This window comes from Gorilla gorilla, chromosome 14 (assembly GCF_029281585.2).
Source record: "Gorilla gorilla gorilla isolate KB3781 chromosome 14, NHGRI_mGorGor1-v2.1_pri, whole genome shotgun sequence".
Lineage (NCBI taxonomy): Eukaryota > Metazoa > Chordata > Mammalia > Primates > Hominidae > Gorilla > Gorilla gorilla.
Window position 1 is genome coordinate 127,057,041 of NC_073238.2, and position 26,550 is coordinate 127,083,590.

General features: G+C 56.2%; 4 protein-coding genes and 2 pseudogenes across 15 annotated transcripts; 3 read left to right on the top strand and 3 right to left on the bottom strand.

Moving 5' to 3' along the window:
- Window positions 1-1,873: 1,873 nt before the first annotated feature.
- On the bottom strand, window positions 1,874-5,087 carry LOC129526207 (choriogonadotropin subunit beta 7-like). 6 transcript variants are annotated; one of them, XM_063697561.1, is made up of 5 exons: window positions 4,943-5,087; window positions 2,994-3,035; window positions 2,828-2,904; window positions 2,439-2,594; window positions 1,874-2,205 (listed from the first exon to the last, which is right to left on the bottom strand). In XM_063697561.1, exons 4-5 carry the CDS (start codon window positions 2,577-2,579, stop codon window positions 1,891-1,893), a joined length of 456 nt encoding a protein of 151 aa, XP_063553631.1. In that variant the 5' UTR covers window positions 2,580-2,594; window positions 2,828-2,904; window positions 2,994-3,035; window positions 4,943-5,087; the 3' UTR covers window positions 1,874-1,890. The 6 variants fall into 6 exon arrangements, with proteins under 6 accessions (XP_063553631.1, XP_063553632.1, XP_063553629.1 ...); XM_063697562.1 differs by lacking the exon at window positions 4,943-5,087 and adding an exon at window positions 4,221-4,346; XM_063697559.1 differs by having other exon boundaries at window positions 2,828-3,035.
- Window positions 4,519-10,562, bottom strand: LOC134756990 (neurotrophin-4-like; annotated as a pseudogene).
- On the top strand, window positions 9,342-12,573 carry LOC129526131 (choriogonadotropin subunit beta 7-like). 3 transcript variants are annotated; one of them, XM_055359566.2, is made up of 5 exons: window positions 9,342-9,504; window positions 11,412-11,453; window positions 11,543-11,619; window positions 11,853-12,008; window positions 12,242-12,573. In XM_055359566.2, exons 4-5 carry the CDS (start codon window positions 11,868-11,870, stop codon window positions 12,554-12,556), a joined length of 456 nt encoding a protein of 151 aa, XP_055215541.1. In that variant the 5' UTR covers window positions 9,342-9,504; window positions 11,412-11,453; window positions 11,543-11,619; window positions 11,853-11,867; the 3' UTR covers window positions 12,557-12,573. The 3 variants fall into 3 exon arrangements, with proteins under 3 accessions (XP_055215541.1, XP_055215539.1, XP_063553633.1); XM_063697563.1 differs by lacking the exon at window positions 9,342-9,504 and adding an exon at window positions 10,101-10,226; XM_055359564.2 differs by having other exon boundaries at window positions 9,343-9,504; window positions 11,412-11,619.
- A 2,348-nt stretch (window positions 12,574-14,921) lies between these two features.
- On the bottom strand, window positions 14,922-18,147 carry LOC129526155 (choriogonadotropin subunit beta 7-like). Of its 4 annotated transcripts, none has more exons than XM_063697564.1 (5): window positions 17,991-18,147; window positions 16,042-16,083; window positions 15,876-15,952; window positions 15,487-15,642; window positions 14,922-15,253 (listed from the first exon to the last, which is right to left on the bottom strand). In XM_063697564.1, the coding sequence occupies exons 4-5, from the start codon at window positions 15,625-15,627 to the stop codon at window positions 14,939-14,941; spliced, it is 456 nt and encodes a 151-aa protein (XP_063553634.1). In that variant the 5' UTR covers window positions 15,628-15,642; window positions 15,876-15,952; window positions 16,042-16,083; window positions 17,991-18,147; the 3' UTR covers window positions 14,922-14,938. The 4 variants fall into 4 exon arrangements, with proteins under 4 accessions (XP_063553634.1, XP_063553635.1, XP_055215612.2 ...); XM_063697565.1 differs by lacking the exon at window positions 17,991-18,147 and adding an exon at window positions 17,269-17,394; XM_055359637.2 differs by having other exon boundaries at window positions 15,876-16,083.
- LOC134756991 (neurotrophin-4-like) lies at window positions 16,933-23,026 on the top strand (annotated as a pseudogene).
- LOC129526121 (choriogonadotropin subunit beta 7-like) lies at window positions 22,450-25,663 on the top strand. Of its 2 annotated transcripts, none has more exons than XM_055359547.2 (5): window positions 22,450-22,594; window positions 24,502-24,543; window positions 24,633-24,709; window positions 24,943-25,098; window positions 25,332-25,663. In XM_055359547.2, exons 4-5 carry the CDS (start codon window positions 24,958-24,960, stop codon window positions 25,644-25,646), a joined length of 456 nt encoding a protein of 151 aa, XP_055215522.1. In that variant the 5' UTR covers window positions 22,450-22,594; window positions 24,502-24,543; window positions 24,633-24,709; window positions 24,943-24,957; the 3' UTR covers window positions 25,647-25,663. The 2 variants fall into 2 exon arrangements, with proteins under 2 accessions (XP_055215522.1, XP_063553636.1); XM_063697566.1 differs by lacking the exon at window positions 22,450-22,594 and adding an exon at window positions 23,191-23,316.
- The last annotated feature ends 887 nt before the right edge of the window (window positions 25,664-26,550 follow it).

Here is a 26,550-nt window from a genome sequence, read left to right on the forward strand (position 1 = left end):
AAGGCCACACGATTGGTGTGGCCCAGGGGGCAGGGCCTCAGCCTTCTAAGCCGAGCTCCCTCTTCCTCCCTCTGAGGTTGGCACTGGCAGTCCAGGTGGGGGCTTGGGGACCTGAATGGGATGAATGAGCCAAGTGGGATGTCATCTCTTCCATTGTCCTTCATCCACTGCCTCTCCCTTCCCCTCCTCCTCCGCCCCCTCCACCCCCCGGTCCATCTACCTCCCATCCCAGCCAGGAGCCATCACCTAAGTAGAAAAGGGGCCTCTGGAAAGGGGGCGGGGCCTTGACTCTTGGGTACCCTGCGCTTGAAGACGAACTCTGGGAAGGGGTTTTTCAGGGAGTTGGCCCCTTCCCCACCTGGCTGTATAACCTTCCTGTTCTTTTCTTCCCCTAACCGGTTGCCGCTCCCTCTCCTGAGATGTCAGGAAAGAGGGAGCCACCTGCGTCCTCCACAGTGGCCCCGGAAGCCTGGGGTTCCCAGCCCCAGAGCTCAGAGGCGAAGGAGGTGCTACAGCTCTGGTGACCACTGGTTGTTTCCCAGTCTTCTCCATGCCACCCTTTCCCAAAACAACAAAACAAAACAAAACAAACAAAAAAAATTGGGCCTGGCGCAGTGGTTCATGCCTGTAATCCCAGCACTTTGGGAAGCCGAGCGGGCGGATCACAAAGTCAGGAGATCAAGACTATCCTGGCTAACACGGGGAAACCCCGTCTCTACTGAAAAATACAACAAATTAGCCAGGCGTCCTGGTGGGCGCCTGTAGTCCCAGCTACTTGGGAGGCCGAGGCAGGAGAATGGCAGGAACCCGGGAGGCGGATCTTGCAGTGAGCCGAGATCGCGCCACTGCAGTCCAGTCTCAACAACAGAGCGAGACTCCGTCAAAAAAAAAAAAAAAAAAAAAATTGATTGGAACATCCTCCAACATGCAAGACTCTCAGTTCCTCAGAGTTCTACAGGAAGGATGGCAGAGTGCAGTTGCCCAGAGTTGAAGTCCCATCTCTGCCATTTGTTGGCTGTGTGACCAGGCACAAATCATTAATTTCTCTGAGCCTGTATTTTACCATCTGTTGCTATTGAGTAATAGTAGTGGACTATTTTCTATTTTTATTTTTATTTTATTTTATTTATTTATTTTTTTTGAGACGGAGTCTGGCCCTGTCACCCAGGCTGGAGTGCAGTGGCGTGATCTCGGCTCACTGCACCTATGCTTCCCGGGTTCAAGCGATTCTCCTGCCTCAGCTTCCTGAGTAGCTGGGACTACAGGCGCGCACCACCACACCCAGCTAATTTTTTTTTTTTTTTTTTTTTAGTAGAGACAGGGTTTCACCATGTTGGCCAGGCTGGTCTCGAAGTCCTGAACTCAGGTGATGCACCCGCCTCGGCCTCCCAAAGTGCTGAGATTGCAGGCATGAGCCACTGCGCCTGGCCGAACATTTTTAATTTTTATTTTATTATTATTATTATTATTATTACTTTTTGAGATGGAGCTTTGTTTTTGTTGCCCAGGCTGAAGCACAATGGCGGGATCTTGGCTCACTGCAACCTCCGCCTCCTAGGATCAAGAGATTCTCCTGCCTTAGCCTCCCAAGTACCTGGGAGTATAGGCATGCACCACCACGCCCGACGATATTTTGTATTTTTAGTAGAGATGGGGTTTCTCCATGTTGGTCAGGCTGGTCTGGAACCCCTCACCTCAGCTGATCCACCCACAGCAGCCTCCGACAATTACAGGCGTGAGCCACCGCGCCCAGCCGTCCACCCTGTTCTCTACCAGAGTTCTGATACCGTGACTCTGTATAAAATGGTTTGGAAGCTGGACCCACCCTGTGTGAGTGTGGTTGTCCTGAGCCCACAGAAAGACACCTCCAGAGTGCGGATTGAGAAGCCTTTATTGTGGGAGGATCGGGGTGTCTGAGGGCCCCGGGAGTCGGGATGGACTTGGAAGGCTGGGGGGAGGGGCCTTTGAGGAAGAGGAGGCCTGGAAGCGGGGGTGATCACAGGTCAAGGGGTGGTCCTTGGGACCCCCGCAGTCAGTGGTGCTGCGGCGGCAGAGTGCACATTGACAGCTGAGAGCCACGGCGTAGGAGACCACGGGGTTCACGCCGCGCGGGCAGCCAGGGAGCCGGATGGACTCGAAGCGCACATCGCGGTAGTTGCACACCACCTGGGGCAGGGGCGGCAGGACCCCCTGCAGCACGCGGGTCTGGAAGCCGTGTGAGAGGGGGAATGAGCATGTGCCTGGGGCCAGCGCCTCGGCTGAGCTCCCCAGCTGCCCCCACAGGTCTGACTCAGGGGTCCAGGAAGCCCTCTGTTCCTGCCCTCCCACACCCCATTCCGCAGCCCCTGACCAGAGAGGCAGACCACCCTTCCTCCCCGGCTGCCTCTGTGGGTCTGGCCCTGAGGTGGCAGCACCTGCCCCGGCCCCGGGCAGCTCACCATGGTGGGGCAGTAGCCGGCACAGATGGTGGTGTTGACGGTGATGCACACGGGGCAGCCCTCCTTCTCGACAGCCAAGGTGGCATTGATGGGGCGGCACCGTGGCCGAAGCGTCTCCCTGGATGCCCATGTCCCGCCCATGCTCAGCAGCAGCCCCTGGGGCGAGGACACTGCTTCACCCGGGTCTGTGAGCACAGCCCTGAGCCCTGGCCTTCCCATCCCGCGTGGTACACCACCCACAAAGACCCAGAGACCCTTCCCGGCATCTCCTATTCAGGACCCACCACCCCGACACCTGCCTTTCAGAGCCCACCCCACAGCCCAGAGGACCTGAGATACCCCAACATTTCAGATCCCCACCCTCAGGAACTGCCCCACCTGAAGCTTACCGGGGGTCACGCTCCTCCAGAAAGAGGCCTCCTTCCACAGCTCACACGGGTCTGCCCCTTCTCATGCCAGTGATGGCCTGGAAGGACGTGGAAGGTGCCCAGGGGCCCTGCAGTCTTACCTGGAACATCTCCATCCTTGGTGCCTGGAAATGTGGATCTACCCTACCTTTGACATGTCTCTCTCTTAGCGGGATATCTTCCGCAAGCACTGGGGATGTGGACATGGAAAGTAAATTGAGTCTCCGTGGGGGAGTGAGACAGGGAGCGAGGGGTGTTGGACGCGGCACGGGAACCCGGCCCGAGTCAGCGGCCCCAATTGGCTGCTCTCTCTCAGATACAGTTCCCCTTCCTCCCTCCAGGGGGCGCCATGGAACGCAGGGCCCTCACTGGCCCTGGGGACTGGGTGACGTCAGGGGTGAGCCTCTCGTGATTGGCTCCACCACCCTGCGTAAGCTCAAAGGGCATAAAGGAGAGCCCCGACACCCGGAGCCATTGTGGCTCCGGCCGGTTGCGCCTGCCCTCGGGCCCTCAGGGAGGCGAGGGTTCGAGGTGCACGAGTTCGAGGCCAACCTGGTCCACATTGGTTGAAAAAAAAATTTTTTTATCGTTCCCTATGTAACAACAATACATAAAGGGAGGACGCCTTGATAGGAAGAAATGACATCTTCCTACGTGTTTTTAAATTACTTCAATGTATGTTTTTTTTATTTTGGGAGACCGAGCCTTGCTCGGTCCTCGGGGGACCTCCCTGCCTCTCAGCCATGGCGGTTGTCACCTGTGGTAAACAGAATGGCGGGAGCAAGTGGGATGTCCCACTACTCGGGCTGAGGCAGGAGAATCACGGGAACCTAGGAGGTGGAACCTCCTCGCCCAGGAGGGGCGCGGCTTCGGACTTAGCTTCTGCCCAATGAGAGAGGGCCTCCCCGTGACTGTGCTGCCAGGTTAGCCACTTGACCCTGGTGCCCCCAACGAGGGATTCAGCCCGAGCCCCACCTCTCCCTTAGGGACCTCCGCCCACTCTACCCTCAAGCCAGGGTGCCCGGAGCGCTCCCCGGAAATGCGTGGGCTTCAGGTGATTTAACTGATTATTGAATAGGCCCGCAGGAGGTGTGTCCTGCCCCCGAAGCCGCAGCCTCGGAGAACATTATCTGGACTTAGTCCCTTTCCCGCGATGCCATCAAGCTGGACAATTTTAAGGTCTGTTTCTTTCCCAATGTAGGGTATAGGTTGGCACAGGGAAGAGGGCTAGAAACCTGACTTGAGCTCCCCGCCCAGGGCTGAACTCTCCAGCATCCTGATCACTTCTCATTCAACCTTGCTTATACTCCCCCCGTGATTGGTAGCTCTTTATCTCAAAACAGAATATTCTAAGCCAACCCCTGCCTGCTCTCACCAAGTAAGATTTCTCATTTGAACCCCAGCTCCCAGATACTTAAAGGCCTTCTGTAGACCATGTCCTCAAGGTCCCCTGGCCATCTGCTTGCATGTTCCAGTTTCTCTCCTCCCCCATCCACGTCGTGAAATGTGCCCTCCCACTCCCCAGGATGAGCAAGGTGGTGTCCTCTGTGACTGAGCAGTCAGCAACTTAACACCAAAGGTCACCAATGATCAAATCCATGAGAGTTGATCCGAGGAGTTATGTGTTAGGGCTAAGAAAGAGTAAACACTCAGTAAATAGTGGCTATTATTATTATTATCATCATCATCATGATTACCCTCAAGTTTCCCTGGGAGAGCTCCTATTCAACCTTCAAAACCCCATGTTGTTGCACCCATCCTACAGAGATTGAGCTCAAATTCAGAGAGTTGTGATTTTGCAATGATTTGATGAGTTCCCCAACTGGGGTCCATCCGTAGAGCAGCTGGGCCAACCCTGAGGTCTCTCAGCATCCAGCTCTGTTCTTTTTCTGCCTGACCAGTTCCTGGGTATAAGTCTCAGGCCCGGCCAGTCCGGCTGAGGAGTGTGCAGACACAGGCAGTGCCAATTTGAATCCATCGCCAGTCCACACGGCCCTGGGCATCAGCGGTCAATGCCCGCACATAGGACTGCTTGGCCTTGCACTCAGACACCCAGTGCCCCCCGGTCCACACGCCGGCGGCAGCCCCTCCACCTACCCCTGGGCCACCTTCTTCAGAGTTATCGGCCTTGATGCAGGTGACAAAGAAGTGCTGGCGGAGGGAACTGCCGCCAGCTGCAGGCGCCTCGCCCAACACCTCCACCTCGAGCACACCCAAGTCCACAGCGGTCCGGGGGTCTGTCACCCAGACACTGACTGCATCGCACACGGCCAGCCTCACCCTGATGACTCGCCGGTGAAGTATCGCTCACCCCACACTGGCTGCGGTTGGCCCGGGTGCCTGCTGACTCCCAAAAGGCCCCAGTCTCCAGCAGGAAGACCAGAGGGGGCCCGGCAGCGGCACCCCTAGACAGGACCACTCGGGGGAAAAGAAGGTCCCACTTTGGAGTAGGAAAAGGGGACAATGTCAAGGGTGGGGGTTAGGACTCCAATGACACACTGGGGAGGAAGAAAATGAGGGGGATGCAGAGGGAGCCTGGGGGAGCGGGAGCACCTCTCAGAGGACATGGAAACAGGGAAAAGGAGGCTGGGATTAGAGAAGAGGATAAACACTTCAGTGGGGACAGAAGTTTGGAACCCCAGGGGAGGCCTGCCTGCCAGGATTATGGGGAAGCCCTTGTTCTAGACGTTTGGGCGACTCCATGTACAGGACTTGCATCACACCCAACTTGTAGATTAAGAATAAATATTCAACTACTCCAGGTCAGGCACTATGGCTCACACCTGTAGTCCCAGCACTTTGGGAGGCTGAGGCGGGTGGTTGACTTGAGGTCAGGAGTTCAAGAGCAGCCTGGCCAACACTGTGAAATAACATCTCTACTGATAATACCAAAATTAGCTGGGCGTGGTGCTGCGCTCCTGTAATCCCACCACTTTGGGAGGCGGAGGCGGGTGGATCATGTGGTCAGGGAATCGAGACCTTCCTGGCTAACACGGTGAAACCCCGTCTCTACTAAAAATACAAAAACTTATCTGGGCTTGCTCGCGGGCCCCTGTAGTCCAAGCTGCTTGGGAGGCTGAGGCAGGAGAATGGAGTGAACCTAGGAGGGGGAGCTTGCAGTGAGCAGAGATCGCGCCACTGCACGCCAGCCTCCATGACAGAGCGAGACTCCATCTCAAAAAAAAAAGAAAGAAAGAAAGAAAGAAAGAAGGAAAGAAAGAAAGAGAAAACAGGGTGGAGATGGAGGATGACCTCCAGCTCAGGAGGTGTCCATGGTCTGGCCTTCTGTGGGGAGAAGGAAGGCCACATGATCGGTGTGGCCCAGGGGGCAGGGCCTCAGCCTTCTAAGCCGAGCTCCCTCTTCCTCCCTCTGACGTTGGCACTGGCAGTGCAGGTGCGGGTGGGGGGCGGCTTGGGGACCTGAATGGGATGAATGGGCCGAGGGGGATGTCATCTCTTCCATCCTCCTTCATCCACTGCCTCTCCCTTCCCCTCCTCCCCGCTCCCCTCCGTCCATCTGCCTCCCATCCCAGCTAGGACCCGTCACCTGGGTAGAAAAGGGGCCTCTGGAAAGGGGGCGGGGCCTTGACTCTCGGGTACCCTGCACTTGAAGAGGAACTCGGGGAAGGGGTTGTTCAGAGATTTGGCCCCTTCCCCGTCTGGCTGTATAACCTTCCTGTGCTTTTCTTCCCCTAGCCGGTTGTCCCTCCCTCTCCTGAGATGTCAGGAAAGAAGGGGCCACCTGCGTCCTCCACAGGGGCCCCGAAGCCTGGGGTTCCCAGCCCCAGAGCTCGGAGGTGGAGGAGGTGCTACAGCTCTGGTGACCACTGGTTGTTTCCCAGTCTTCTCCACGCCACCCTTTCCCAGAACCACAGGCTTCCAGAATGTTGTAGGGAAACTGCAAAATCCGCGCCTCCAACAGCCTCTCCCAGCGCCAGGTCAATTTCACACACAGGGAAACTGAAGCCTGCCTCAGAGGGGCAGCGTTTTACCTCCTTAGTGGCAGTTTTGAGGTGAATTGGGGTCTCCCTAGGATTCCAGCTTGTGGACTTTCTCTAAATTGTGGAATGTGGCCAGGCGTGGTGGCTTGAGTCTGTAGTCCCAGCTACTCAGGAGCCACAGCAGGAGGATTGCTTGAGCCCAGGAGTTCAAGTGCAGTGGGAAACATTGGGAGACCTCGTCTTAAAGCAATTTGTTTGGGGCCAGGCGTGGTGTCTCACGCCTATAATCCCAGCACTCTGGGAGGCCAGGGCAGGAGTATCACTGGAGGTTGGGAGTTTGAGACCAGTCTGGCCAATGTCGTGAAACTGCATCTCTACTAAAAATACAAAAATTAGCTGGGCACGGTGGCAGGCGCTTGTAATTCCAGTTACTCAGAAGGCTGAGGCAGGAGAATCGCTTGAAACCAGGAGACAGGCGTTACAGTGAGCCAGGATTGCGCCACTGTACTCCAGCCTGGCCAGACAGAGTGAGACTCTGTTTCAAAAAAAAAAACAACAAAACAAAACAAAACAAAACAAACAAACAAAAATTGGGCCGGGCGCAGTGGCTCATGCCTGTAATCCCAGCACTTTGGGTGGCCGAGGTGGGCAGATCGCAAGGACAGCAGATCAATACCATCCTGGCTAACACGGGGAAACCCCGTCTCTACTAAAAAATACAACAAATTAGCCAGGCGTGGTGGCAGGCGCCTGCAGTCCCAGCTACTCGGGAGGCTGAGGCAGGAGAATGGCTTGAACCCGGGAGGCAGAGCTTGCAGTGAGCCGAGATCGAGCCACTGCAGTCCAGTCTGGGTGAGAGAGTGAGACCCCACCTCAAAAAAAAAAAAAAAAAAAAAAAAGTTGTTGGAACATCCTCCAAGATGCAAGACTCTCGGTTCCTCAGAGTTCTACGGGAAGGATGGCAGAGTGCAGTTGCCCAGAGGTGAAGTCCCATCTCTGCCATTTGCTGGCTATGTGTCCAGGCACAAAGCATTAATTTCTCTGAGCCTGTATTTTACCCTCTGTTGCTATTGAGTAATAGTAGTTGACTATTTTCTATTTTTATTTTTATTTCATCTTTTTTTTTTTTTTTTTTTTGAGATGGAGTCTCACCCTGTCACCCAGGCTGGAGTGCAGTGGCGCGATCTTGGCTCACTGCACCTATGCTTCCCGGGTTCAAGCAATTCACCTGCCTCAGCCTCCCGAGTAGCTGGGACTACAGGCGTGCACCACCACACCCAGCTAATTTTTGTAATTTTTTTAGTAGACACAGCGTTTCACCACGTTGGCCAGGCTAGTCTCAAAGTCCTGACCTCAGGTGACGCACCCGCCTCGGCGTCCCATAGTGCTGGGATTGCAGGCATGAGCCACTGTGCCCGGCCGAACAATTTTTATCTTTTTTATGATTATTATTATTATTTTTTTAAGATGGAGCTTTGTTTTTGTTGCCCAAGCTGAAGTGCAATGGCGCGATCTTGGCTCACTGCAAACTCCGCCTCCTGGGATCAAGCGATTCTCCTGCCTCAGCCTCCCAAGTACCTGGCATTATAAGCATGCACCACCACGCCCGAGGATATTTTGTATTTTTAGTAGAGATGGGGTTTCTCCATGTTGGTCAGGCTGGTCTGGAACTCCTCACCTCAGCTGATCCGCCCACTGCAGCCTCCGACAATGCTGGGATTACAAGTGTGAGCCACCATGCCCGGCCTTATTTTTTTTTTTTTTTTTTTTTTTGAGACAGAGTCTCACTGTGTTGTCCAGGCGGAAGTGCAGTGACACGATCTTGGCTCACTGCAATCTCGGCCCTCCCGGGTTCAAGCGATTCTCCTGCCTCAGCCTCCCGAGTAGCTGAGATCACAGGCGTGCAGCACCACGCCTGGCTGATTTTGGTATTAACAGTAGAGATGTTGTTTCACAATGTTGTCCAGGCTGCTCTCGAACTCCTGACCTCAAGTCATCCACCCGCCTCAGCCTCCCAAAGTGCTGGGATTACAGGTGTGAGGCATAGTGCCTGACCTGGAGTTGTTGAATATTTATTCTTAATCTACAAGTTGGGTGTGATGCAAGTCCTATATATGGAGTCCCCCAAACTTCTAGAGCAAGGGCTTCCCCGTAATCCTGGCAGGCAAGCCTCCCCTGGGGTTCCAAACTTCTGTCCCCACCGAAGTGTTTATCCTCTTCTCTAATCCCAGCCTCCTTTTCCCTGTTTCCATGTCCTCTGAGAGGTGCTCCCGCTCCCCCAGGCTCCCTCTGCATCCCCCTCATTTTCTTCCTCCCCAGTGTGTCAATGGGGTCCTAACCCCACCCTCGGCACTGTCACCTTTTCCTGAACCAAAGTAGGACCTTCTTTCCCCCTGAGTGGTCCTGTCTAGGGGTGCCGCTGCCGGGCCCCCTCTGGTCTTCCTGCTGGAGACTGGGGCCTTTTGGGAGTCAGCAGGCGCCCGGGCCAACCGCAGCCAGTGTGAGGTGAGCGATACTTCACCGGCGAGTCATCAGGGTGAGGCTGGCCGTGTGTGATGCAGTCAGTGTCTGGGTGACAGACCCCCGGACCGCTGTGGACTTGGGTGTGCTCGAGGTGGAGGTGTTGGGCGAGGCGCCTGCGGCTGGCGGCAGTTCCCTCCGCCAGCACTTCTTTGTCACCGCTTCGAGGCCGATAACTCTGAAGAAGGTGGCCCAGGGGTAGGTGGAGGGGCTGCCGCCAGGGTGTGGACCGGGGGGCACTGGGTGTCTGAGTGCAAGGCCAAGCAGTCCTATGTGCGGGCATTGACCGCTGATGCCCAGGGCCGTGTGGACTGGCGATGGATTCAAATTGGCACTGCCTGTGTCTGCACACTCCTCAGCCGGACTGGCCGGGCCTGAGACTTATACCCAGGAACTGGTCAGGCAGAAAAAGAACAGAGCTGGATGCTGAGAGACCTCAGGGTTGGCCCAGCTGCTCTACGGATGGACCCCAGTTGGGGAACTCATCAAATCATTGCAAAATCACAACTCTCTGAATTTGAGCTCAATCTCTGTAGGATGGGTGCAACAACATGGGGTTTTGAAGGTTGAATAGGAGCTCTCCCAGGGAAACTTGAGGGTAATCATGATGATGATGATAATAATAATAATAGCCACTATTTACTGAGTGTTTACTCTTTCTTAGCCCTAATACATAACTCCTCGGATCAACTCTCATGGATTTGATCGTTGGTGACCTTTGGTGTTAAGTTGCTGACTGCTCAGTCACAGAGGACACCACCTTGCTCATCCTGGGGAGTGGGAGGGCACATTTCACGACGTGGATGGGGGAGGAGAGAAACTGGAACATGCAAGCAGATGGCCAGGGGACCTTGAGGACATGGTCTACAGAAGGCCTTTAAGTATCTGGGAGCTGGGGTTCAAATGAGAAATCTTACTTGGTGAGAGCAGGCAGGGGTTGGCTTAGAATATTCTGTTTTGAGATAAAGAGCTACCAATCACGGGGGGAGTATAAGCAAGGTTGAATGAGAAGTGATCAGGATGCTGGAGAGTTCAGCCCTGGGCGGGGAGCTCAAGTCAGGTTTCTAGCCCTCTTCCCTGTGCCAACCTATACCCTACATTGGGAAAGAAACAGACCTTAAAATTGTCCAGCTTGATGGCATCGCGGGAAAGGGACTAAGTCCAGATAATGTTCTCCGAGGCTGCGGCTTCGGGGGCAGGACACACCTCCTGCGGGCCTATTCAATAATCAGTTAAATCACCTGAAGCCCACGCATTTCCGGGGAGCGCTCCGGGCACCCTGGCTTGAGGGTAGAGTGGGCGGAGGTCCCTAAGGGAGAGGTGGGGCTCGGGCTGAATCCCTCGTTGGGGGCACCAGGGTCAAGTGGCTAACCTGGCAGCACAGTCACGGGGAGGCCCTCTCTCATTGGGCAGAAGCTAAGTCCGAAGCCGCGCCCCTCCTGGGCGAGGAGGTTCCACCTCCTAGGTTCCCGTGATTCTCCTGCCTCAGCCCGAGTAGTGGGACATCCCACTTGCTCCCGCCATTCTGTTTACCACAGGTGACAACCGCCATGGCTGAGAGGCAGGGAGGTCCCCCGAGGACCGAGCAAGGCTCGGTCTCCCAAAATAAAAAAAACATACATTGAAGTAATTTAAAAACACGTAGGAAGATGTCATTTCTTCCTATCAAGGCGTCCTCCCTTTATGTATTGTTGTTACATAGGGAACGATAAAAAAATTTTTTTTTCAACCAATGTGGACCAGGTTGGCCTCGAACTCGTGCACCTCGAACCCTCGCCTCCCTGAGGGCCCGAGGGCAGGCGCAACCGGCCGGAGCCACAATGGCTCCGGGTGTCGGGGCTCTCCTTTATGCCCTTTGAGCTTACGCAGGGTGGTGGAGCCAATCACGAGAGGCTCACCCCTGACGTCACCCAGTCCCCAGGGCCAGTGAGGGCCCTGCGTTCCATGGCGCCCCCTGGAGGGAGGAAGGGGAACTGTATCTGAGAGAGAGCAGCCAATTGGGGCCGCTGACTCGGGCCGGGTTCCCGTGCCGCGTCCAACACCCCTCGCTCCCTGTCTCACTCCCCCACGGAGACTCAATTTACTTTCCATGTCCACATCCCCAGTGCTTGCGGAAGATATCCCGCTAAGAGAGAGACATGTCAAAGGTAGGGTAGATCCACATTTCCAGGCACCAAGGATGGAGATGTTCCAGGTAAGACTGCAGGGCCCCTGGGCACCTTCCACGTCCTTCCAGGCCATCACTGGCATGAGAAGGGGCAGACCCGTGTGAGCTGTGGAAGGAGGCCTCTTTCTGGAGGAGCGTGACCCCCGGTAAGCTTCAGGTGGGGCAGTTCCTGAGGGTGGGGATCTGAAATGTTGGGGTATCTCAGGTCCTCTGGGCTGTGGGGTGGGCTCTGAAAGGCAGGTGTCGGGGTGGTGGGTCCTGAATAGGAGATGCCGGGAAGGGTCTCTGGGTCTTTGTGGGTGGTGTACCACGCGGGATGGGAAGGCCAGGGCTCAGGGCTGTGCTCACAGACCCGGGTGAAGCAGTGTCCTCGCCCCAGGGGCTGCTGCTGAGCATGGGCGGGACATGGGCATCCAGGGAGACGCTTCGGCCACGGTGCCGCCCCATCAATGCCACCTTGGCTGTCGAGAAGGAGGGCTGCCCCGTGTGCATCACCGTCAACACCACCATCTGTGCCGGCTACTGCCCCACCATGGTGAGCTGCCCGGGGCCGGGGCAGGTGCTGCCACCTCAGGGCCAGACCCACAGAGGCAGCCGGGGAGGAAGGGTGGTCTGCCTCTCTGGTCAGGGGCTGCGGAATGGGGTGTGGGAGGGCAGGAACAGAGGGCTTCCTGGACCCCTGAGTCAGACCTGTGGGGGCAGCTGGGGAGCTCAGCCGAGGCGCTGGCCCCAGGCACATGCTCATTCCCCCTCTCACACGGCTTCCAGACCCGCGTGCTGCAGGGGGTCCTGCCGCCCCTGCCCCAGGTGGTGTGCAACTACCGCGATGTGCGCTTCGAGTCCATCCGGCTCCCTGGCTGCCCGCGCGGCGTGAACCCCGTGGTCTCCTACGCCGTGGCTCTCAGCTGTCAATGTGCACTCTGCCGCCGCAGCACCACTGACTGCGGGGGTCCCAAGGACCACCCCTTGACCTGTGATCACCCCCGCTTCCAGGCCTCCTCTTCCTCAAAGGCCCCTCCCCCCAGCCTTCCAAGTCCATCCCGACTCCCGGGGCCCTCAGACACCCCGATCCTCCCACAATAAAGGCTTCTCAATCCGCACTCTGGAGGTGTCTTTCTGTGGGCTCAGGACAACCACACTCACACAGGGTGGGTCCAGCTTCCAAACCATTTTATACAGAGTCACGGTATCAGAACTCTGGTAGAGAACAGGGTGGACGGCTGGGCGCGGTGGCTCACGCCTGTAATCCCACCACTTTGGGAGGCCGAGGCGGGTGGATCATGAGGTCAGGAGATCGAGACCATCCTGGCTAACACGGTGAAACCCCGTCTCTACTAAAAATACGGAAAGTTATCCGGCCTTGGTGGCGGGCGCTTGCAGGGGAATGGAGTGAACCTGGGAGCGGGAGGTTGCGGTGAGCAGAGATCACGCCACTGCACTCCAGCCTGCACGACAGAGCGAGACTCCATCTCAAAAAAAAAAAGAAAGAAAGAAAGAAAAAGAAAAGAGGGTGGAGATGGGGGATGACATCCAGCTCAGGAGGTGTCCATGGTCTGGCCTTCCGTGGGGAGAAGGAAGGCCACACGATTGGTGTGGCCCAGGGGGCAGGGCCTCAGCCTTCTAAGCCGAGCTCCCTCTTCCTCCCTCTGAGGTTGGCACTGGCAGTCCAGGTGGGGGCTTGGGGACCTGAATGGGATGAATGAGCCAAGTGGGATGTCATCTCTTCCATTGTCCTTCATCCACTGCCTCTCCCTTCCCCTCCTCCTCCGCCCCCTCCACCCCCCGGTCCATCTACCTCCCATCCCAGCCAGGAGCCATCACCTAAGTAGAAAAGGGGCCTCTGGAAAGGGGGCGGGGCCTTGACTCTTGGGTACCCTGCGCTTGAAGACGAACTCTGGGAAGGGGTTTTTCAGGGAGTTGGCCCCTTCCCCACCTGGCTGTATAACCTTCCTGTTCTTTTCTTCCCCTAACCGGTTGCCGCTCCCTCTCCTGAGATGTCAGGAAAGAGGGAGCCACCTGCGTCCTCCACAGTGGCCCCGGAAGCCTGGGGTTCCCAGCCCCAGAGCTCAGAGGCGAAGGAGGTGCTACAGCTCTGGTGACCACTGGTTGTTTCCCAGTCTTCTCCATGCCACCCTTTCCCAAAACAACAAAACAAAACAAAACAAACAAAAAAAATTGGGCCTGGCGCAGTGGTTCATGCCTGTAATCCCAGCACTTTGGGAAGCCGAGCGGGCGGATCACAAAGTCAGGAGATCAAGACTATCCTGGCTAACACGGGGAAACCCCGTCTCTACTGAAAAATACAACAAATTAGCCAGGCGTCCTGGTGGGCGCCTGTAGTCCCAGCTACTTGGGAGGCCGAGGCAGGAGAATGGCAGGAACCCGGGAGGCGGATCTTGCAGTGAGCCGAGATCGCGCCACTGCAGTCCAGTCTCAACAACAGAGCGAGACTCCGTCAAAAAAAAAAAAAAAAAAAAAATTGATTGGAACATCCTCCAACATGCAAGACTCTCAGTTCCTCAGAGTTCTACAGGAAGGATGGCAGAGTGCAGTTGCCCAGAGTTGAAGTCCCATCTCTGCCATTTGTTGGCTGTGTGACCAGGCACAAATCATTAATTTCTCTGAGCCTGTATTTTACCATCTGTTGCTATTGAGTAATAGTAGTGGACTATTTTCTATTTTTATTTTTATTTTATTTTATTTATTTATTTTTTTTGAGACGGAGTCTGGCCCTGTCACCCAGGCTGGAGTGCAGTGGCGTGATCTCGGCTCACTGCACCTATGCTTCCCGGGTTCAAGCGATTCTCCTGCCTCAGCTTCCTGAGTAGCTGGGACTACAGGCGCGCACCACCACACCCAGCTAATTTTTTTTTTTTTTTTTTTTTAGTAGAGACAGGGTTTCACCATGTTGGCCAGGCTGGTCTCGAAGTCCTGAACTCAGGTGATGCACCCGCCTCGGCCTCCCAAAGTGCTGAGATTGCAGGCATGAGCCACTGCGCCTGGCCGAACATTTTTAATTTTTATTTTATTATTATTATTATTATTATTACTTTTTGAGATGGAGCTTTGTTTTTGTTGCCCAGGCTGAAGCACAATGGCGGGATCTTGGCTCACTGCAACCTCCGCCTCCTAGGATCAAGAGATTCTCCTGCCTTAGCCTCCCAAGTACCTGGGAGTATAGGCATGCACCACCACGCCCGACGATATTTTGTATTTTTAGTAGAGATGGGGTTTCTCCATGTTGGTCAGGCTGGTCTGGAACCCCTCACCTCAGCTGATCCACCCACAGCAGCCTCCGACAATTACAGGCGTGAGCCACCGCGCCCAGCCGTCCACCCTGTTCTCTACCAGAGTTCTGATACCGTGACTCTGTATAAAATGGTTTGGAAGCTGGACCCACCCTGTGTGAGTGTGGTTGTCCTGAGCCCACAGAAAGACACCTCCAGAGTGCGGATTGAGAAGCCTTTATTGTGGGAGGATCGGGGTGTCTGAGGGCCCCGGGAGTCGGGATGGACTTGGAAGGCTGGGGGGAGGGGCCTTTGAGGAAGAGGAGGCCTGGAAGCGGGGGTGATCACAGGTCAAGGGGTGGTCCTTGGGACCCCCGCAGTCAGTGGTGCTGCGGCGGCAGAGTGCACATTGACAGCTGAGAGCCACGGCGTAGGAGACCACGGGGTTCACGCCGCGCGGGCAGCCAGGGAGCCGGATGGACTCGAAGCGCACATCGCGGTAGTTGCACACCACCTGGGGCAGGGGCGGCAGGACCCCCTGCAGCACGCGGGTCTGGAAGCCGTGTGAGAGGGGGAATGAGCATGTGCCTGGGGCCAGCGCCTCGGCTGAGCTCCCCAGCTGCCCCCACAGGTCTGACTCAGGGGTCCAGGAAGCCCTCTGTTCCTGCCCTCCCACACCCCATTCCGCAGCCCCTGACCAGAGAGGCAGACCACCCTTCCTCCCCGGCTGCCTCTGTGGGTCTGGCCCTGAGGTGGCAGCACCTGCCCCGGCCCCGGGCAGCTCACCATGGTGGGGCAGTAGCCGGCACAGATGGTGGTGTTGACGGTGATGCACACGGGGCAGCCCTCCTTCTCGACAGCCAAGGTGGCATTGATGGGGCGGCACCGTGGCCGAAGCGTCTCCCTGGATGCCCATGTCCCGCCCATGCTCAGCAGCAGCCCCTGGGGCGAGGACACTGCTTCACCCGGGTCTGTGAGCACAGCCCTGAGCCCTGGCCTTCCCATCCCGCGTGGTACACCACCCACAAAGACCCAGAGACCCTTCCCGGCATCTCCTATTCAGGACCCACCACCCCGACACCTGCCTTTCAGAGCCCACCCCACAGCCCAGAGGACCTGAGATACCCCAACATTTCAGATCCCCACCCTCAGGAACTGCCCCACCTGAAGCTTACCGGGGGTCACGCTCCTCCAGAAAGAGGCCTCCTTCCACAGCTCACACGGGTCTGCCCCTTCTCATGCCAGTGATGGCCTGGAAGGACGTGGAAGGTGCCCAGGGGCCCTGCAGTCTTACCTGGAACATCTCCATCCTTGGTGCCTGGAAATGTGGATCTACCCTACCTTTGACATGTCTCTCTCTTAGCGGGATATCTTCCGCAAGCACTGGGGATGTGGACATGGAAAGTAAATTGAGTCTCCGTGGGGGAGTGAGACAGGGAGCGAGGGGTGTTGGACGCGGCACGGGAACCCGGCCCGAGTCAGCGGCCCCAATTGGCTGCTCTCTCTCAGATACAGTTCCCCTTCCTCCCTCCAGGGGGCGCCATGGAACGCAGGGCCCTCACTGGCCCTGGGGACTGGGTGACGTCAGGGGTGAGCCTCTCGTGATTGGCTCCACCACCCTGCGTAAGCTCAAAGGGCATAAAGGAGAGCCCCGACACCCGGAGCCATTGTGGCTCCGGCCGGTTGCGCCTGCCCTCGGGCCCTCAGGGAGGCGAGGGTTCGAGGTGCACGAGTTCGAGGCCAACCTGGTCCACATTGGTTGAAAAAAAAATTTTTTTATCGTTCCCTATGTAACAACAATACATAAAGGGAGGACGCCTTGATAGGAAGAAATGACATCTTCCTACGTGTTTTTAAATTACTTCAATGTATGTTTTTTTTATTTTGGGAGACCGAGCCTTGCTCGGTCCTCGGGGGACCTCCCTGCCTCTCAGCCATGGCGGTTGTCACCTGTGGTAAACAGAATGGCGGGAGCAAGTGGGATGTCCCACTACTCGGGCTGAGGCAGGAGAATCACGGGAACCTAGGAGGTGGAACCTCCTCGCCCAGGAGGGGCGCGGCTTCGGACTTAGCTTCTGCCCAATGAGAGAGGGCCTCCCCGTGACTGTGCTGCCAGGTTAGCCACTTGACCCTGGTGCCCCCAACGAGGGATTCAGCCCGAGCCCCACCTCTCCCTTAGGGACCTCCGCCCACTCTACCCTCAAGCCAGGGTGCCCGGAGCGCTCCCCGGAAATGCGTGGGCTTCAGGTGATTTAACTGATTATTGAATAGGCCCGCAGGAGGTGTGTCCTGCCCCCGAAGCCGCAGCCTCGGAGAACATTATCTGGACTTAGTCCCTTTCCCGCGATGCCATCAAGCTGGACAATTTTAAGGTCTGTTTCTTTCCCAATGTAGGGTATAGGTTGGCACAGGGAAGAGGGCTAGAAACCTGACTTGAGCTCCCCGCCCAGGGCTGAACTCTCCAGCATCCTGATCACTTCTCATTCAACCTTGCTTATACTCCCCCCGTGATTGGTAGCTCTTTATCTCAAAACAGAATATTCTAAGCCAACCCCTGCCTGCTCTCACCAAGTAAGATTTCTCATTTGAACCCCAGCTCCCAGATACTTAAAGGCCTTCTGTAGACCATGTCCTCAAGGTCCCCTGGCCATCTGCTTGCATGTTCCAGTTTCTCTCCTCCCCCATCCACGTCGTGAAATGTGCCCTCCCACTCCCCAGGATGAGCAAGGTGGTGTCCTCTGTGACTGAGCAGTCAGCAACTTAACACCAAAGGTCACCAACGATCAAATCCATGAGAGTTGATCCGAGGAGTTATGTATTAGGGCTAAGAAAGAGTAAACACTCAGTAAATAGTGGCTATTATTATTATTATCATCATCATCATGATTACCCTCAAGTTTCCCTGGGAGAGCTCCTATTCAACCTTCAAAACCCCATGTCGTTGCACCCATCCTACAGAGATTGAGCTCAAATTCAGAGAGTTGTGATTTTGCAATGATTTGATGAGTTCCCCAACTGGGGTCCATCCGTAGAGCAGCTGGGCCAACCCTGAGGTCTCTCAGCATCCAGCTCTGTTCTTTTTCTGCCTGACCAGTTCCTGGGTATAAGTCTCAGGCCCGGCCAGTCCGGCTGAGGAGTGTGCAGACACAGGCAGTGCCAATTTGAATCCATCGCCAGTCCACACGGCCCTGGGCATCAGCGGTCAATGCCCGCACATAGGACTGCTTGGCCTTGCACTCAGACACCCAGTGCCCCCCGGTCCACACCCTGGCGGCAGCCCCTCCACCTACCCCTGGGCCACCTTCTTCAGAGTTATCGGCCTCGAAGCGGTGACAAAGAAGTGCTGGCGGAGGGAACTGCCGCCAGCCGCAGGCGCCTCGCCCAACACCTCCACCTCGAGCACACCCAAGTCCACAGCGGTCCGGGGGTCTGTCACCCAGACACTGACTGCATCACACACGGCCAGCCTCACCCTGATGACTCGCCGGTGAAGTATCGCTCACCTCACACTGGCTGCGGTTGGCCCGGGCGCCTGCTGACTCCCAAAAGGCCCCAGTCTCCAGCAGGAAGACCAGAGGGGGCCCGGCAGCGGCACCCCTAGACAGGACCACTCAGGGGGAAAGAAGGTCCTACTTTGGTTCAGGAAAAGGTGACAGTGCCGAGGGTGGGGTTAGGACCCCATTGACACACTGGGGAGGAAGAAAATGAGGGGGATGCAGAGGGAGCCTGGGGGAGCGGGAGCACCTCTCAGAGGACATGGAAACAGGGAAAAGGAGGCTGGGATTAGAGAAGAGGATAAACACTTCGGTGGGGACAGAAGTTTGGAACCCCAGGGGAGGCTTGCCTGCCAGGATTACGGGGAAGCCCTTGCTCTAGAAGTTTGGGGGACTCCATATATAGGACTTGCATCACACCCAACTTGTAGATTAAGAATAAATATTCAACAACTCCAGGTCAGGCACTATGCCTCACACCTGTAATCCCAGCACTTTGGGAGGCTGAGGCGGGTGGATGACTTGAGGTCAGGAGTTCGAGAGCAGCCTGGACAACATTGTGAAACAACATCTCTACTGTTAATACCAAAATCAGCCAGGCGTGGTGCTGCACGCCTGTGATCTCAGCTACTCGGGAGGCTGAGGCAGGAGAATCGCTTGAACCCGGGAGGGCCGAGATTGCAGTGAGCCAAGATCGTGTCACTGCACTTCCGCCTGGACAACACAGTGAGACTCTGTCTCAAAAAAAAAAAAAAAATAAAAAATAAGGCCGGGCATGGTGGCTCACACTTGTAATCCCAGCATTGTCGGAGGCTGCAGTGGGCGGATCAGCTGAGGTGAGGAGTTCCAGACCAGCCTGACCAACATGGAGAAACCCCATCTCTACTAAAAATACAAAATATCCTCGGGCGTGGTGGTGCATGCTTATAATGCCAGGTACTTGGGAGGCTGAGGCAGGAGAATCGCTTGATCCCAGGAGGCGGAGTTTGCAGTGAGCCAAGATCGCGCCATTGCACTTCAGCTTGGGCAACAAAAACAAAGCTCCATCTTAAAAAAATAATAATAATAATCATAAAAAAGATAAAAATTGTTCGGCCGGGCACAGTGGCTCATGCCTGCAATCCCAGCACTATGGGACGCCGAGGCGGGTGCGTCACCTGAGGTCAGGACTTTGAGACTAGCCTGGCCAACGTGGTGAAACGCTGTGTCTACTAAAAAAATTACAAAAATTAGCTGGGTGTGGTGGTGCACGCCTGTAGTCCCAGCTACTCGGGAGGCTGAGGCAGGTGAATTGCTTGAACCCGGGAAGCATAGGTGCAGTGAGCCAAGATCGCGCCACTGCACTCCAGCCTGGGTGACAGGGTGAGACTCCATCTCAAAAAAAAAAAAAAAAAAAGATGAAATAAAAATAAAAATAGAAAATAGTCAACTACTATTACTCAATAGCAACAGAGGGTAAAATACAGGCTCAGAGAAATTAATGCTTTGTGCCTGGACACATAGCCAGCAAATGGCAGAGATGGGACTTCACCTCTGGGCAACTGCACTCTGCCATCCTTCCCGTAGAACTCTGAGGAACCGAGAGTCTTGCATCTTGGAGGATGTTCCAACAACTTTTTTTTTTTTTTTTTTTTTTTGAGGTGGGGTCTCACTCTCTCACCCAGACTGGACTGCAGTGGCTCGATCTCGGCTCACTGCAAGCTCTGCCTCCCGGGTTCAAGCCATTCTCCTGCCTCAGCCTCCCGAGTAGCTGGGACTGCAGGCGCCTGCCACCACGCCTGGCTAATTTGTTGTATTTTTTAGTAGAGACGGGGTTTCCCCGTGTTAGCCAGGATGGTATTGATCTGCTGTCCTTGCGATCTGCCCACCTCGGCCACCCAAAGTGCTGGGATTACAGGCATGAGCCACTGCGCCCGGCCCAATTTTTTTTTGTTTGTTTTGTTTTGTTTTGTTTTGTTGTTTTTTTTTTTGAAACAGAGTCTCACTCTGTCTGGCCAGGCTGGAGTACAGTGGCGCAATCCTGGCTCACTGTAACGCCTGTCTCCTGGTTTCAAGCGATTCTCCTGCCTCAGCCTTCTGAGTAACTGGAATTACAAGCGCCTGCCACCGTGCCCAGCTAATTTTTGTATTTTTAGTAGAGATGCAGTTTCACGACATTGGCCAGACTGGTCTCAAACTCCCAACCTCCAGTGATACTCCTGCCCTGGCCTCCCAGAGTGCTGGGATTATAGGCGTGAGACACCACGCCTGGCCCCAAACAAATTGCTTTAAGACGAGGTCTCCCAATGTTTCCCACTGCACTTGAACTCCTGGGCTCAAGCAATCCTCCTGCTGTGGCTCCTGAGTAGCTGGGACTACAGACTCAAGCCACCACGCCTGGCCACATTCCACAATTTAGAGAAAGTCCACAAGCTGGAATCCTAGGGAGACCCCGATTCACCTCAAAACTGCCACTAAGGAGGTAAAACGCTGCCCCTCTGAGGCAGGCTTCAGTTTCCCTGTGTGTGAAATTGACCTGGCGCTGGGAGAGGCTGTTGGAGGCGCGGATTTTGCAGTTTCCCTACAACATTCTGGAAGCCTGTGGTTCTGGGAAAGGGTGGCGTGGAGAAGACTGGGAAACAACCAGTGGTCACCAGAGCTGTAGCACCTCCTCCACCTCCGAGCTCTGGGGCTGGGAACCCCAGGCTTCGGGGCCCCTGTGGAGGACGCAGGTGGCCCCTTCTTTCCTGACATCTCAGGAGAGGGAGGGACAACCGGCTAGGGGAAGAAAAGCACAGGAAGGTTATACAGCCAGACGGGGAAGGGGCCAAATCTCTGAACAACCCCTTCCCCGAGTTCCTCTTCAAGTGCAGGGTACCCGAGAGTCAAGGCCCCGCCCCCTTTCCAGAGGCCCCTTTTCTACCCAGGTGACGGGTCCTAGCTGGGATGGGAGGCAGATGGACGGAGGGGAGCGGGGAGGAGGGGAAGGGAGAGGCAGTGGATGAAGGAGGATGGAAGAGATGACATCCCCCTCGGCCCATTCATCCCATTCAGGTCCCCAAGCCGCCCCCCACCCGCACCTGCACTGCCAGTGCCAACGTCAGAGGGAGGAAGAGGGAGCTCGGCTTAGAAGGCTGAGGCCCTGCCCCCTGGGCCACACCGATCATGTGGCCTTCCTTCTCCCCACAGAAGGCCAGACCATGGACACCTCCTGAGCTGGAGGTCATCCTCCATCTCCACCCTGTTTTCTCTTTCTTTCTTTCCTTCTTTCTTTCTTTCTTTCTTTCTTTCTTTCTTTCTTTCTTTCTTTCTTTCTTTCTTTCTTTCTTTCTTTTTTTTTTGAGATGGAGTCTCGCTCTGTCATGGAGGCTGGCGTGCAGTGGCGCGATCTCTGCTCACTGCAAGCTCCCCCTCCTAGGTTCACTCCATTCTCCTGCCTCAGCCTCCCAAGCAGCTTGGACTACAGGGGCCCGCGAGCAAGCCCAGATAAGTTTTTGTATTTTTAGTAGAGACGGGGTTTCACCGTGTTAGCCAGGAAGGTCTCGATTCCCTGACCACATGATCCACCCGCCTCCGCCTCCCAAAGTGGTGGGATTACAGGAGCGCAGCACCACGCCCAGCTAATTTTGGTATTATCAGTAGAGATGTTATTTCACAGTGTTGGCCAGGCTGCTCTTGAACTCCTGACCTCAAGTCAACCACCCGCCTCAGCCTCCCAAAGTGCTGGGACTACAGGTGTGAGCCATAGTGCCTGACCTGGAGTTGTTGAATATTTATTCTTAATCTACAAGTTGGGTGTGATGCAAGTCCTGTACATGGAGTCGCCCAAACGTCTAGAACAAGGGCTTCCCCATAATCCTGGCAGGCAGGCCTCCCCTGGGGTTCCAAACTTCTGTCCCCACTGAAGTGTTTATCCTCTTCTCTAATCCCAGCCTCCTTTTCCCTGTTTCCATGTCCTCTGAGAGGTGCTCCCGCTCCCCCAGGCTCCCTCTGCATCCCCCTCATTTTCTTCCTCCCCAGTGTGTCATTGGAGTCCTAACCCCCACCCTTGACATTGTCCCCTTTTCCTACTCCAAAGTGGGACCTTCTTTTCCCCCGAGTGGTCCTGTCTAGGGGTGCCGCTGCCGGGCCCCCTCTGGTCTTCCTGCTGGAGACTGGGGCCTTTTGGGAGTCAGCAGGCACCCGGGCCAACCGCAGCCAGTGTGGGGTGAGCGATACTTCACCGGCGAGTCATCAGGGTGAGGCTGGCCGTGTGCGATGCAGTCAGTGTCTGGGTGACAGACCCCCGGACCGCTGTGGACTTGGGTGTGCTCGAGGTGGAGGTGTTGGGCGAGGCGCCTGCAGCTGGCGGCAGTTCCCTCCGCCAGCACTTCTTTGTCACCTGCATCAAGGCCGATAACTCTGAAGAAGGTGGCCCAGGGGTAGGTGGAGGGGCTGCCGCCGGCGTGTGGACCGGGGGGCACTGGGTGTCTGAGTGCAAGGCCAAGCAGTCCTATGTGCGGGCATTGACCGCTGATGCCCAGGGCCGTGTGGACTGGCGATGGATTCAAATTGGCACTGCCTGTGTCTGCACACTCCTCAGCCGGACTGGCCGGGCCTGAGACTTATACCCAGGAACTGGTCAGGCAGAAAAAGAACAGAGCTGGATGCTGAGAGACCTCAGGGTTGGCCCAGCTGCTCTACGGATGGACCCCAGTTGGGGAACTCATCAAATCATTGCAAAATCACAACTCTCTGAATTTGAGCTCAATCTCTGTAGGATGGGTGCAACAACATGGGGTTTTGAAGGTTGAATAGGAGCTCTCCCAGGGAAACTTGAGGGTAATCATGATGATGATGATAATAATAATAATAGCCACTATTTACTGAGTGTTTACTCTTTCTTAGCCCTAATACATAACTCCTCGGATCAACTCTCATGGATTTGATCGTTGGTGACCTTTGGTGTTAAGTTGCTGACTGCTCAGTCACAGAGGACACCACCTTGCTCATCCTGGGGAGTGGGAGGGCACATTTCACGACGTGGATGGGGGAGGAGAGAAACTGGAACATGCAAGCAGATGGCCAGGGGACCTTGAGGACATGGTCTACAGAAGGCCTTTAAGTATCTGGGAGCTGGGGTTCAAATGAGAAATCTTACTTGGTGAGAGCAGGCAGGGGTTGGCTTAGAATATTCTGTTTTGAGATAAAGAGCTACCAATCACGGGGGGAGTATAAGCAAGGTTGAATGAGAAGTGATCAGGATGCTGGAGAGTTCAGCCCTGGGCGGGGAGCTCAAGTCAGGTTTCTAGCCCTCTTCCCTGTGCCAACCTATACCCTACATTGGGAAAGAAACAGACCTTAAAATTGTCCAGCTTGATGGCATCGCGGGAAAGGGACTAAGTCCAGATAATGTTCTCCGAGGCTGCGGCTTCGGGGGCAGGACACACCTCCTGCGGGCCTATTCAATAATCAGTTAAATCACCTGAAGCCCACGCATTTCCGGGGAGCGCTCCGGGCACCCTGGCTTGAGGGTAGAGTGGGCGGAGGTCCCTAAGGGAGAGGTGGGGCTCGGGCTGAATCCCTCGTTGGGGGCACCAGGGTCAAGTGGCTAACCTGGCAGCACAGTCACGGGGAGGCCCTCTCTCATTGGGCAGAAGCTAAGTCCGAAGCCGCGCCCCTCCTGGGCGAGGAGGTTCCACCTCCTAGGTTCCCGTGATTCTCCTGCCTCAGCCCGAGTAGTGGGACATCCCACTTGCTCCCGCCATTCTGTTTACCACAGGTGACAACCGCCATGGCTGAGAGGCAGGGAGGTCCCCCGAGGACCGAGCAAGGCTCGGTCTCCCAAAATAAAAAAAAATACATTGAAGTAATTTAAAAACACGTAGGAAGATGTCATTTCTTCCTATCAAGGCGTCCTCCCTTTATGTATTGTTGTTACATAGGGAACGATAAAAAAAATTTTTTTTTCAACCAATGTGGACCAGGTTGGCCTCGAACTCGTGCACCTCGAACCCTCGCCTCCCTGAGGGCCCGAGGGCAGGCGCAACCGGCCGGAGCCACAATGGCTCCGGGTGTCGGGGCTCTCCTTTATGCCCTTTGAGCTTACGCAGGGTGGTGGAGCCAATCACGAGAGGCTCACCCCTGACGTCACCCAGTCCCCAGGGCCAGTGAGGGCCCTGCGTTCCATGGCGCCCCCTGGAGGGAGGAAGGGGAACTGTATCTGAGAGAGAGCAGCCAATTGGGGCCGCTGACTCGGGCCGGGTTCCCGTGCCGCGTCCAACACCCCTCGCTCCCTGTCTCACTCCCCCACGGAGACTCAATTTACTTTCCATGTCCACATCCCCAGTGCTTGCGGAAGATATCCCGCTAAGAGAGAGACATGTCAAAGGTAGGGTAGATCCACATTTCCAGGCACCAAGGATGGAGATGTTCCAGGTAAGACTGCAGGGCCCCTGGGCACCTTCCACGTCCTTCCAGGCCATCACTGGCATGAGAAGGGGCAGACCCGTGTGAGCTGTGGAAGGAGGCCTCTTTCTGGAGGAGCGTGACCCCCGGTAAGCTTCAGGTGGGGCAGTTCCTGAGGGTGGGGATCTGAAATGTTGGGGTATCTCAGGTCCTCTGGGCTGTGGGGTGGGCTCTGAAAGGCAGGTGTCGGGGTGGTGGGTCCTGAATAGGAGATGCCGGGAAGGGTCTCTGGGTCTTTGTGGGTGGTGTACCACGCGGGATGGGAAGGCCAGGGCTCAGGGCTGTGCTCACAGACCCGGGTGAAGCAGTGTCCTCGCCCCAGGGGCTGCTGCTGAGCATGGGCGGGACATGGGCATCCAGGGAGACGCTTCGGCCACGGTGCCGCCCCATCAATGCCACCTTGGCTGTCGAGAAGGAGGGCTGCCCCGTGTGCATCACCGTCAACACCACCATCTGTGCCGGCTACTGCCCCACCATGGTGAGCTGCCCGGGGCCGGGGCAGGTGCTGCCACCTCAGGGCCAGACCCACAGAGGCAGCCGGGGAGGAAGGGTGGTCTGCCTCTCTGGTCAGGGGCTGCGGAACGGGGTGTGGGAGGGCAGGAACAGAGGGCTTCCTGGACCCCTGAGTCAGACCTGTGGGGGCAGCTGGGGAGCTCAGCCGAGGCGCTGGCCCCAGGCACATGCTCATTCCCCCTCTCACACGGCTTCCAGACCCGCGTGCTGCAGGGGGTCCTGCCGCCCCTGCCCCAGGTGGTGTGCAACTACCGCGATGTGCGCTTCGAGTCCATCCGGCTCCCTGGCTGCCCGCGCGGCGTGAACCCCGTGGTCTCCTACGCCGTGGCTCTCAGCTGTCAATGTGCACTCTGCCGCCGCAGCACCACTGACTGCGGGGGTCCCAAGGACCACCCCTTGACCTGTGATCACCCCCGCTTCCAGGCCTCCTCTTCCTCAAAGGCCCCTCCCCCCAGCCTTCCAAGTCCATCCCGACTCCCGGGGCCCTCAGACACCCCGATCCTCCCACAATAAAGGCTTCTCAATCCGCACTCTGGAGGTGTCTTTCTGTGGGCTCAGGACAACCACACTCACACAGGGTGGGTCCAGCTTCCAAACCATTTTATACAGAGTCACGGTATCAGAACTCTGGTAGAGAACAGGGTGGACGGCTGGGCGCGGTGGCTCACGCCTGTAATCCCACCACTTTGGGAGGCCGAGGCGGGTGGATCATGAGGTCAGGAGATCGAGACCATCCTGGCTAACACGGTGAAACCCCGTCTCTACTAAAAATACGGAAAGTTATCCGGCCTTGGTGGCGGGCGCTTGCAGGGGAATGGAGTGAACCTGGGAGCGGGAGGTTGCGGTGAGCAGAGATCACGCCACTGCACTCCAGCCTGCACGACAGAGCGAGACTCCATCTCAAAAAAAAAAAGAAAGAAAGAAAGAAAAAGAAAAGAGGGTGGAGATGGGGGATGACATCCAGCTCAGGAGGTGTCCATGGTCTGGCCTTCCGTGGGGAGAAGGAAGGCCACACGATTGGTGTGGCCCAGGGGGCAGGGCCTCAGCCTTCTAAGCCGAGCTCCCTCTTCCTCCCTCTGAGGTTGGCACTGGCAGTCCAGGTGGGGGCTTGGGGACCTGAATGGGATGAATGAGCCAAGTGGGATGTCATCTCTTCCATTGTCCTTCATCCACTGCCTCTCCCTTCCCCTCCTCCTCCGCCCCCTCCACCCCCCGGTCCATCTACCTCCCATCCCAGCCAGGAGCCATCACCTAAGTAGAAAAGGGGCCTCTGGAAAGGGGGCGGGGCCTTGACTCTTGGGTACCCTGCGCTTGAAGACGAACTCTGGGAAGGGGTTTTTCAGGGAGTTGGCCCCTTCCCCACCTGGCTGTATAACCTTCCTGTTCTTTTCTTCCCCTAACCGGTTGCCGCTCCCTC